The 11,221-nt window shown below is 40.7% G+C and overlaps 1 protein-coding gene and 1 pseudogene across 2 annotated transcripts; one reads left to right on the plus strand and one right to left on the minus strand.

Moving 5' to 3' along the window:
• The first annotated feature begins 19 nt into the window (after positions 1-19).
• LOC125584696 lies at positions 20-151 on the plus strand (annotated as a pseudogene).
• Positions 152-7,657: 7,506 nt separating this feature from the next.
• Positions 7,658-10,901, minus strand: LOC106390941 (cysteine-rich receptor-like protein kinase 5). 2 transcript variants are annotated; one of them, XM_048752889.1, is made up of 7 exons: positions 9,859-10,886; positions 9,624-9,764; positions 9,435-9,556; positions 8,777-8,987; positions 8,461-8,698; positions 8,225-8,378; positions 7,658-8,150 (listed from the first exon to the last, which is right to left on the minus strand). In XM_048752889.1, the coding sequence occupies exons 1-7, from the start codon at positions 10,829-10,831 to the stop codon at positions 7,839-7,841; spliced, it is 2,151 nt and encodes a 716-aa protein (XP_048608846.1). In that variant the 5' UTR covers positions 10,832-10,886; the 3' UTR covers positions 7,658-7,838. The 2 variants fall into 2 exon arrangements, with proteins under 2 accessions (XP_048608846.1, XP_048608847.1); XM_048752890.1 differs by having other exon boundaries at positions 7,853-8,150; positions 8,251-8,378; positions 9,859-10,901.
• Between the last annotated feature and the right edge of the window lie 320 nt (positions 10,902-11,221).

The following is an 11,221-nucleotide window of genomic DNA, read 5'->3' on the forward strand; positions in this document are numbered from 1 at the left end:
TATGGTCTAGCATTTAAAGATACTTACATGGACGGGGTCGACTCTTGATCTTGAAGATGAGTGCCCTAAGCTAGTGACTTCCATTGCACATTAAGAAAGGGTGTTTAGCTTAAGGTCTTCCCAAGTGGAAGAGCCTATAGATGCAAAGATCAGATGGACGTTCTGATACAGACGCAAGTACAGCAGCGAATGGAGCAGAGTCTGCAATAGAGAAGTGTACGTGCGGATGAACAAGTCAAAATGAAGATTGCGACTTGAAGAAAGGATTGCGGACCAAGGCGAAGTTAATGTGAAGACATCTTGGGAGCAAGCTTGAAGAGATTCACCTTGGAGAAGGGAGATCTCACAATGGAAAGTTCTTAAAGACTTTAGAGAGATTTTTAGGGAACTTACCTTATTTGGGTAGATAGTGAATATTGGGAAGATAGGCGTGGATAGCCGACTTGGCTGTATTGTATATATAGTCATACTCGACATGTGGATTAGGGTTGTCGAGAGAATTGTATTCTTAGCATAAGAGTGGAGTTCACTAAGCTCGTAAGCGAGTGAATAACACTAAGGGTTAAGAGGTAAAGGTTCTAGAGATCTTGTATTCGATCTTAGGACGTGTGAGACTAGGGGAACAAGTCAAGAAGGGTCTTGATCTTGTTCGGGTTCTGTTTAAAGAGAGACTTGTAAGTTCACTTTAAAAGAATACTAATAATAACACATATCTTTGTAGAGATATTCTCTGGTGTACTATGTGCTTTACTTTGTGGGTTAATTCTTGCATTTACAAGTGGTATCAGAGCGGTCACCCGTTCGATTATATAACAGGTGAGATCCTGCGGAAGAAATGGAGAACTATCATGAGCTGGTGTTTTCTTAATAAAGATGTCATCGCGTGGAAGTCTGTGACAACTGGATGGTCAGAACCAAAGGTCAAGGACGAGAATGGTGTTGAATCCAACAAAGAAGAAGAACATTGGACCGAGACGGAACTCAAGATGGCGAAGTTCAACTCCAGAACACTTTCAGCTATACATGCAAGTATTACGAAGAAGCATTTTGAGCTGATTCAGGGATAGACAGCCAAGGAAGCATGGGAAATACTGCAAACTCATTTCGAAGGAACTTCAAAAGTGAAGAGCTCACGGTTGGATTATCTAGCATCCAAGTTTGAGAATCTCAAAATGGGAGAACATAAGTCAGTTGAAGAATTCAGCTCACAACTCAGTGGCATAGCTTAGGAATCCTTGATACTGGGAAAGAAGTACAAGGATAAGAAGCTGGTCAAGAAGTTCCTAAGGTGTCTACCATCTAAGTATACCGCGTACAAGGCAGCTATGTCAGTCTCTCTAAACACAGATGAGAAAAGCTTTGATGAAGTGGTGGGGATGCTGAGAGCACATGAAATGAAGATTGACGGAGGAAAGAAAGGAAATGGAGTCGCACTAGTATCACAAGAATCAGATGACGATGGTCGAGTAAGTATGCTAGTCAGGCGTTTTGACAAAGTCCTTCGTAGAGCCGAATCAGGTCAAAGAAGAGGAAGTACATCACGACGTGCTGCAGAAGGTGAGAAACAAACATCTGAGTCAGAAAAGAACGATCAGAAAGCGAGGTTCAGTGTCATGAGTGTAAGTGGTATGGACACTACAAGACTGAATGTCCAACTGTCCGAAGGAGCGAAATCAAGTGCTACAAGTGCAAAGGAATTGGACACACTCAACTGGAATGTGTCAATGATCAGAGGAGTTGACGTGAGAAGTCGATGTTCGGGATTGATGAAATAGACTCAGAAGAAGACAGTGATGAAGAGGACCTAGCTAATTTCGTAGCATTCATTGGCATCACAGAGTTCGTGGAAAGAGAAACTGACACTGACGATGATCAGTCAAGCGCAGACGGTGATGATGGAATTGACTATCAAGAACTGTGTCAGACAGTAGTTCAGATTGGTAAGGAGAATCTATGTCTTAAAAAGGAAAAAAAGCTTGTTGGAAAACACGGTGATAAATCTTAGAAAATAACTCGGTGATGGAAGAAAGAAGGAGGCAAATACCTCAGATCTGAAGAAGGAGAATGAACGGCTTGTTGTCCAAATTGAAGTACTAGAGAAACAAGTGAAAAACGAGAAGGCCCGATCGTCTGACTTAAATGCCAAGCTGGAACATCATTACATGACTGTCAGGATGCTCACTGGGTCAAAGGAACTTAATAAAATCTTGAGTCTGGGGAGACAGGATCAGACTCCTCGAGGTCTAGGATACACTGGGTATGGAAAGAGTGATACATGACCCATCAAATTTGTCCCAAGCTCCAACTCCGAGGGAAGAACAACAAGTAAAGGTACTACCTCAAAGATTGTTGCTGGGAAAGTTAAGAATCTCCAGAAGGTGCTACGACCAGAGATTCAGCAGGAGAGAGGATGTTACTACTGTGGAAAACCAGGTCACATCAAGAAGAAATGCTATCACTATCAGAAGAAAGTAAATCAGTTGCTGAGACACGGAAAGTACTGGTGGAATGGCTCTCGAAATCAAGTCTGGATCAGGAAATCTGATTTAGGACATACGACAGTGAAATCTACTCAACGACCTATCCACAGAGGTCTGAGATGCAGCATGGCACTTGTATCAGAAGCAGTGACATTGGTGTCCGAAGATGAAAATCCATGGTACTTCGACAGTGGATGTTCTCGCCATATGACAGGAACACACGAGATTCTCAGAGATATAAAGCCACTGAAAGGAGGACGAGTCACACTTGGAGATGGAAGCCAAGGAGCGATCAAAGGCAAAGGGAAGACAGTTGAATCCAGACCGCCTTTGAAGGATGTGTTCTTAGTCAAAGGACTAAAAGCAAACCTAATCAGCATCAGTCAACTATGTGACGAAGGGTTGATGGTCCAATTCACAAGCAGAGATTGCACAGCTGTGAATGTGGAGAACAGAGTCATGCTACATGGAGTACGATCTGCTAACAACTGCTATGTATGGCAGAGGGTACAACAGTGCTTTGTTGCACATGATGAAACAAGTCTGTGGCATCAAAGACTTGGTCACATGAATATGAGGCATATGACTAACATCATCAAGAAAGGTGCAGTCAGAGGCATTCCTCAGCTGAAGGAAACAGAGAAGATAGTATGCGGACCGTGCAATCAAGGAAAGCAAGTCAAAGTCCAACACAAGATGATTCAAGATATTCAGTCAAAGGATATGCTTGAAATGATACACATGGATTTCATGGGTCCTATGCAGGCAGAGAGCATAGCAGAGAAGAGGTATGTTATAGTTCTGGTTGATGATTACTCAAGGTTCACATGGGTCAGATTCATTCGTGAAAAGTCTGATACACTGGAAAGCTTCAAGATCTGGTTTCTTCAAGTTACAAATGGGAAGAGACGACTGAAGCAGATTCGCAGTGATCATGGGGGAGAATTCCAGAATGAAGCCATGAGTAACTTCTGTGGACAATACAGAATAGTTCAGCAATTTGCTGCACCCAGAATTCCTCAACAAAATGGAGTGTTAGAAAGGAAGAATCGCACTCTTCAGGAGATGGTGAGAGCTATGATGCATGGTAACAATGTGCAGCAGAGGTTTTGGGTAGAGGCTATTAGCACCGCATGCTACATCATAAACCGTGTATATGTCAAGAGAGGAACTGTCAAGACTCTGTATGAACTGTGGAGAGGTAAAACACCAAACCTCAGCTACTTTCACGTTTTTGGGTGCAAGTGTTACATTCTGAACGACAAAGAGCATCTTGGCAAGTTTGATGCAAGAAGCGATGAAGGCATGTTCTTGGGGAACTCAGACAGCTCAGCATTCAGAGTCTACAACTTGAGGTCCCTGATGATCATGGAGTCAGTAAATGTCGTGTTCGATGATGTCACAGCAGTTCAATGGGAAAACGATGGGGAACAGAAGACGGATACACCATCGGATGCATCAAAGGATCCATCAACTGAATCAACGAATGACACATCGCCACCTTCAGAGTTAACTCAAGAGATGAGTACTCCAAATGTTCACAGAAATCACTCATCAAGTGATGTTATTGGCAAGGTGAATGAAGGAAGAAGAACAAGAGGTGTGAAGATCAACTTCAGAGAAATGGCGCAGTCTGCGTGTTTTGTCTCAAATATTGAGCCGAAAGACCACACCGAAGAACACTCGGATGAGTTCTAGATCCAAGCCATGCAGGAGGAACTAGAAAAGTTCATCAGAAATGATGTATGGGAGTTGGTGGAGAAGCCAGCTGATGGTCACATAGTTGGAACTAAGTGGATCTTCAAGAACAAGATTGATGAGAATGAAATTGTGGTCAGAAACAAAGCAGGATTGGTGGCCCAGGGGTATTCGGAAATCGAGGGAATTGATTTTGAAGAAACATTTGCTCCAGTGGCTAGATTGGAATATATCAGACTGTTCACTGGTATGGCGTGTATCAGGAACTTCACAGTGTACCAAATGGATGTTAAGAGTTCATTTCTGAATGGGGTACTGTATGAGGAAGTGTATGTGCATCAGCCTAAGGGTTTTGAAGATGCAACTAATCCTGAGTATGTGTACAAACTCAACAAAGCCCTATACTGGTTGAAGCAAGCACCTCGAGCATGGTATGAAAGGCTGACAAACTTTCTGGTTGACAAAGGCTACATTAGAGGAAGTGTTGACAAAACACTGCTTGTGCTGAAGAATGAAACAGGGATGCTGGTGGTTCAGATCTATGTTGACGAAATCATCTTTGGAGGAACATCTAAACGACTTGTAGATGCTTTCACTCGAGACATGACTAAAGAGTTTGAAATGAGCGTGGTGGGGGAGTTGAAATATTTCCTCGGGTTCCAAATTCAGCAGACAGAGGAAGGTGTTTTCATCTCGCAAAGTACCTATGAAAAGGCATTACTGAAAATGTTTCAACTGGATCATTGCAAGGAGGCAAAAACTCGGATGAGCTCTACCAACAAAAGTTGCAAGGATGATTAGGGTGAACCAGTGGACACGAAGCTGTACAGAGGAATGATCGGGAGCTTACTTTACCTTACGGCTAGTCGACCAGATTTAAGTCTGAGTGTGGGGATATGTGCTAGGTATCAAGCAAAACCGAAGAAGTCTGACCTGGAGGCAACTAAGAGAATCATTCGATATGTCAAAGGCACGATTCACCTTAGGATCTACTACTCAAAGGGATCGAATGAAAATCTTGCTGGATATTGTGATGCAGGCTGGACTGGAAGTGTAGACGACCGGAAGAGTACCAGTGGGGGGGATGTTTCTTTCTAAGAAACAACTTGGTTGCATGGCTGAGCAAGAAGCAAAACTCTGTATCATTTTCTACAGCAGAGGCAGAATACATTGCTATGGGAAGTTGCTGGACGCAGATGATGTGGATGAAGCAAATGTCTGCTGACTATGGCATGGATACTGGATCATTCCTGGTCTACTGTGACAACAAGCGTGCAACCGACATATCAAAGAACCCGGTGCAACACTCAAGGACCAAGCACATTGACATTCGACATCACTTCATCAGGGAACTAGTCGATGAACAATAGTTAGTGATTGAACACGTTGTCACATAATTACAACTAGCTAACCTTTTGGCTAAACCTCTAGATCTTGACTGTTTTGTTATTCTTCGAAACTTCATTGGGGTTTGTGAGATGTAACAAGTTTGTGTAAGTGTACAGGGGATGACGGAAGGGCTGATGCAGAGGCACCCAAAGCTCAGATTTTGTCTTACATCAGAAGCGAGTAGTGGAAAAGAGCTGCTGAATATGCCGTCATGATCTCAAAAGGTACAGGTTTCACATCGAGAGAGCAATCAAGCAACAAGGGGAAGAAGATGTTCTATGTTTCCCATCATCAAAAAGGGAGCACAAGAGAACTCTTAGAAAAGAAAAGAGAAAGAGAAGAAAAGAAGTAGCAACCCCCCGCTCTCTCATGACGAATAAAGGTTGAAAACTGAGTCAGGACATGATAAAGGCATATTTGTGTGAAAGCTAGACATGAAATAAGCTTGATGATCAGATGATGATCTAGTAGAGCAGAAGGGTGCATCTGTAGCAGAAGCTATGTCAGCCTCTGGATCACTCGACGAACAGTTGTCAACGGGAAAAGGTAAAAGAGAAATCTTTCTGTACTTAAAGAATTGATAATTAACCTGTGTGACACGTGTTCTCTCATTGCTTGCATGTTTGACGTACTAAATGTTCTTTTGTCTAAGTGGTTGTGTCAGCAAAAGTCATTGAGTAATGCTACTAGTCTATGTCATCAAGTGTCACAGTGGAACAGTGAAGATTCGGCCCAATCAAGTCTTGCGTGGACAATACGTGCCGACATCAGAGAAAAGGAAAGAGAGATCGTGTGAGACTAAATGGAAGATTTCAAATTTTGAAATTTGAAAAACTTCCATTTTAGAGAGAGTGGGAGATATGGTGAATATCTAGGAGATCAAGGTTGTTTGAGCGGATCTGTGCAGGTACTTGAGAGGCATCCAAAGCTAAAAGCAGGAGATTGTAGATGCAAAGATCAGATGGACGTTCTGATACAGACGCAAGTACAACAGCGAATGGAGCAGAGTCTGCAACAGAGAAGTGTACGTGCGGATGAACAAGTCAAGATGAAGATTGCGACTTGAATAATTGATTGCGGACCAAGGCGAAGTTAATGTGAAGACATCTTGGGGGAGCAAGCTTGAAGAGATTCACTTTGGAGAAGGGAGATCTCACGATGGGAAGTTCTTAAAGACTTTGGAGAGGTTTTTAGGGAACTTACCCTATTTGGGTAAATAGTGAATATTGGGTAGATAGGCGTGGATAGCCGACTTGGCTGTATTGTATATATAGTCATACTCGACCTGTGGATTAGGGTTGTCGAGAGAATTGTATTTTTAGCATAAGAGTGGAGTTCACTAAGCTCTTAAGCGAGTGAATAACACTAAGGGTTAAGGGGTATAGGTTCTAGAGATCTTGTATTGATCTTAGGACGTGTGACGCTAGGAGAACAAGTCAAGAAGGGTCTTGATCTTGTTCGGGTTCTGTTTAAAGAGAGACTTGTAAGTTCAATTTAAAAGAATACTAGTAATAACACGTATCTTTGTAGAGATATTCTCTAGTGTACTCTGTGGTTTACTTTGTGGGTTAATTTTTGCATTTACAGAGCCTGCATCGTTATTTGTGGGCGTGGAGGCCTGCGTTCCCGCGGCTTCTCCCAAATTTCCAGTTTTTTTTTTTGTGAAATCCAAATTTCTAGTTAATATTCGGTTATGTTATGAGTCTTTGATTGAGTTGAGATCTGCAAAACATGTGCTTGTAAAATCTTACATATACTCGACTCTGTTTTTGCTGATTGTAGTTTGTGTTATACAAGCGAATCCATTTAGGCGTTAATAGAGTTGGTGGAGTTAAAGAAACCACAAGTTGCTTCTTTCATGTTATATTGCTTCCTTTTTTTACCATATTAGTAAGGGTACCCTTTTAATAAACATGGAATCATTTTTTCCTCATGAAATCATTTTTGTTTTGATCCAATCAATTGCAACAGCCACCGGTTGACTCAAGAAAAATCTTCATACGAGTCAACGCAACGGACTTTGATATGATCGGTTGCAAATCATCTATACATTTATATTCAGATCATTCAAAACGATGGAACAGGTGAGCTAGACACAGTATCATTGGAGGGATTACTCGAGAACTTTTTTTTTACCCTCATTAAGATTCATGGCTTATAATCATAAACGTGACATCGAAGAAAGTAACTTTCTCCTATATGCTGATATGAACCCAAAAAAAGTAGATTTTGGAAGTGACATGATTTTTGATTTATGAAACTAGCTAGTCCTCAACGAGGAGATACAGAAGTAATCGGTGCATCATCAATTGAACATAGAACAGGCTTATCCATTGATGGACCACCTGCTTGTTCCTGATTACTCTTAAAGAAAAGTCCAGGTGGTCTAGGCACTGCAAGGGAGATAGAGCTAGTAGTAAGCATTTGAACTATCCCTGACATGGTTGGACGATCTCCAGTATCTTCTTGGACACATAATAAAGCGATATGGATGCATCTACTTATTTCGTTTCTTTGATAGTTATCTCCAAAAGACATATCCACGAGCTCTAATGGAGACCCCTTGCTCCATAGCCTCCAGGTCTATTAAACATTGTAAGAATTCAAATTAAATTAAATATAATTTATTTCTTTAGATTATAACTATCTAGACTTACATATGTAACCAAGTTGCAAACACTACCATCCATCTGATAGAGGCTGCTGTTCTTCCTTCCGCTTATAATCTCAAGAACTAAGACTCCGAAGCTATATACATCTGATTTCATTGAGAACTGGCCGTACATGGCATACTCGGGAGACATGTAACCACTGAAATGGTATATAAAAGTTTGAGTTAATAGAAGGATGATAACATTATATGCACTGAGTAGATGGAAAGAGCAAAAATTACTAGGTTCCAACTACTCTTCTCGTATTGGCTTCGGTTTGGTCCATTTCAAATATTCTAGCCATTCCAAAATCTGCAACTTTTGGGTTCATATCAGCGTCCAAGAGGATGTTGCCCACTTTGAGGTCACGATGTATGATTGTGAGTCGTGAATCTTGATGGAGATATAGAATCCCTCTAGCTATTCCTCTAATAATCTTGTACCGTGTATTCCAATCCAGCTGGCTATGCTTACTAGAGTCTGTGCATATACATAGTTAGCATGTCAAACATTGGTTCAAAACGACATATTTTTGGCTAAGCATTGGTTTAACTTTACCAAACAGGAAATAGTCAAGACTTTTGTTAGACACAAACTCGTAGACAAGTATCTTCTCTTCTCTCTCCAAACAAAACCCAAGAAGCTTGACTAGGTTTCTGTGCTGAAGCTTTGCCACAAGAAGGACCTCATTCTTGAACTCTTTCTCGCCTTGTCCTGATGTTTTTGAAAGTCTCTTCACGGCAACTTGTAGCCCATTAGGAAGTGTCCCCTAAAAAGATAGTGAACTACACTTAATTAACCACACCTTATTTAAATCTCTTCTATTAGAGATTCCCATATCAGGAACAATAGTGATCTTTGGTTAACGTATAAGTGATGCTGTAATCCTTCACTGATTTTAGGTGTGAGTTTGACTCATTTCTAATATGGTATTAGAATAAGGTTTGCCTCAACAAATGATCTCTCACCTAAATAGTTTCTTATTTATGTAGCATGTATAAATTGTTATTTTGTTGTGGTATTTCCAAGATGGTGGGTTTGGGATGTTTCCACATCTCAAGAAGACAGAGAGTTCCATATGGGAACAAAAGTGATATTCGGGAAATATATATGCTATATGGTAATCTTCTACTCTTGAGTTAGTTTTTGAGTGTGAGTTAGATTCATTACTAATATTACATCAAATAAATCAAGAAGCTCAATGAAATAGTTATACCTTGTAGACTTTTCCAAACCCACCTTGACCGAGTTTGTTACTTATCGAAAACTTATCTGTCGCAGCTTCAATGACCTTAAAATCAAACTGCAGTGAGCCTGCAGTTGTAATGTCGTCCCCTTCTGCAAGAAAAGAAATAATCTCTATAAAACTCTAAGCAGCACAAACAAATATATTTCGAATCCTTACCATCATCTGCAGCTGTAGAGTCATAAGTCTTCTTCACTCTCTTTGTTACACGGTAGCTTAGAACAGCCCCAAGAAAAAGAACAAAGACAGAGAACGGCACACAAATTGCTAAGATTATCACCGTCCAATCTCTTCCTTTACCTGCCAAAGTATTACATCAGACATGACACATGGTTTCCAGAATCTTGAATGTCACAACCCGAACTAAATGAAATATTCATAGAGATTTTTTTACCAGGCGGCAAAGGAGGACCTGAAACCAGGGGAGGACTATTTACCGGCGGAGAGAGACTTGTCACAAAGATTTCATTGTAGAAAGGATAGAGCTCGTACCGTGAGTTACAACTCGGGACAAGAACTCTTCCTCCAACACTGTTGAAATAAAAATCCTTGATGGACCTTTGCAGACAGGTTACACAATCTTCACCTGACAGTTCAGGATTGCACTGAACCGAAGTGTAAATGGTCCGGGACGAAGTGAAGTTTGTCTTGTTAGCCGCAAACTTCTTCGTTGTGCTATTAGCTGCTTCCATTGCAGATTTGTTAATCAGAGCAACCACTGCATCGTTGAACCGGTCGGACAGGTCTTGGTTTTCTGTAATCTTTTGAGGGTTCCAAGTGATTATTCTAGTTGTGGTTACAGCATCACTGAATATATTCCGGTCAGAGTATCCAAGCATGCACTCATCATACTGAATCAAGAACTCTTTCCCTCCTGGACATCGATTCGGAGCATCTTTCGTGGCAAATAGGACGCAGTCACGGCAAGCTTCAGGCGAGAGGTCTCCTTTGCAGAGATAGAGTCCGAATACCATGTCATCGTTTTGACCCTTTGTGAGGCTCTGTGATCCTATGGAGAAGAAAGCAGTGTTGGAAGAAAGAGAGGTCAAAAGGGTTTGGAGATTGAAGAAGTAAGTTGCGTTTCTTGATATTCTGTTAGTACATTGCTGGCTGACATAAGTCGGGTCTTGTAATTGTGCAGAAGCCCTCAGGTATGTAATGAAGAAGGCGAGCAGGAAGAGAGAGTTTAATGAGGTATAACCAGGCATTATCCAACTTATAATTTCTTCTGTGGTTTTTTTCTTTATTTTTCTCTTTCCTTCATTGGGTTTATGAGTAACAATGATAAAAATCAGATCAGCTAGCCAGTCTGAAGTTAAGACCATCTCCAACTTCTTGTAAGTCAAAGTCAACTCCAAGAATAACATCAACTTTTATTGTTTAATTAAAAGAAAACAGCTAATTAACTATTTAAATTATAGAAATAATAATGTGAATGAGAAAATGAGAGAATTAAAATATCAGTCTTCTTCTTTGACGTCTACTGTATTTATCTATTTATTAGTAGAAAGAAAAGGAAACTGGACTTGAATATATAAAAAGCAATGTTTTTAAACCCGACCCGGACACTGAACTGGACGACTTACCGGGTCGCTGGGTCACTGGGTCGACCGCGGGCGAACCACGGGTCAATAAATGAATTAATTTTATTATATAATAATATTTCAGCTATGTAAATAAAAATATAGAAACTAAAGTTTAATATTTTCTAAATGTTTTTATAAACATAAAATAATAGTTTGGATATGCATATTTTT

This window comes from Brassica napus, chromosome C3, assembly GCF_020379485.1.
Source record: "Brassica napus cultivar Da-Ae chromosome C3, Da-Ae, whole genome shotgun sequence".
NCBI lineage: Eukaryota > Viridiplantae > Streptophyta > Magnoliopsida > Brassicales > Brassicaceae > Brassica > Brassica napus.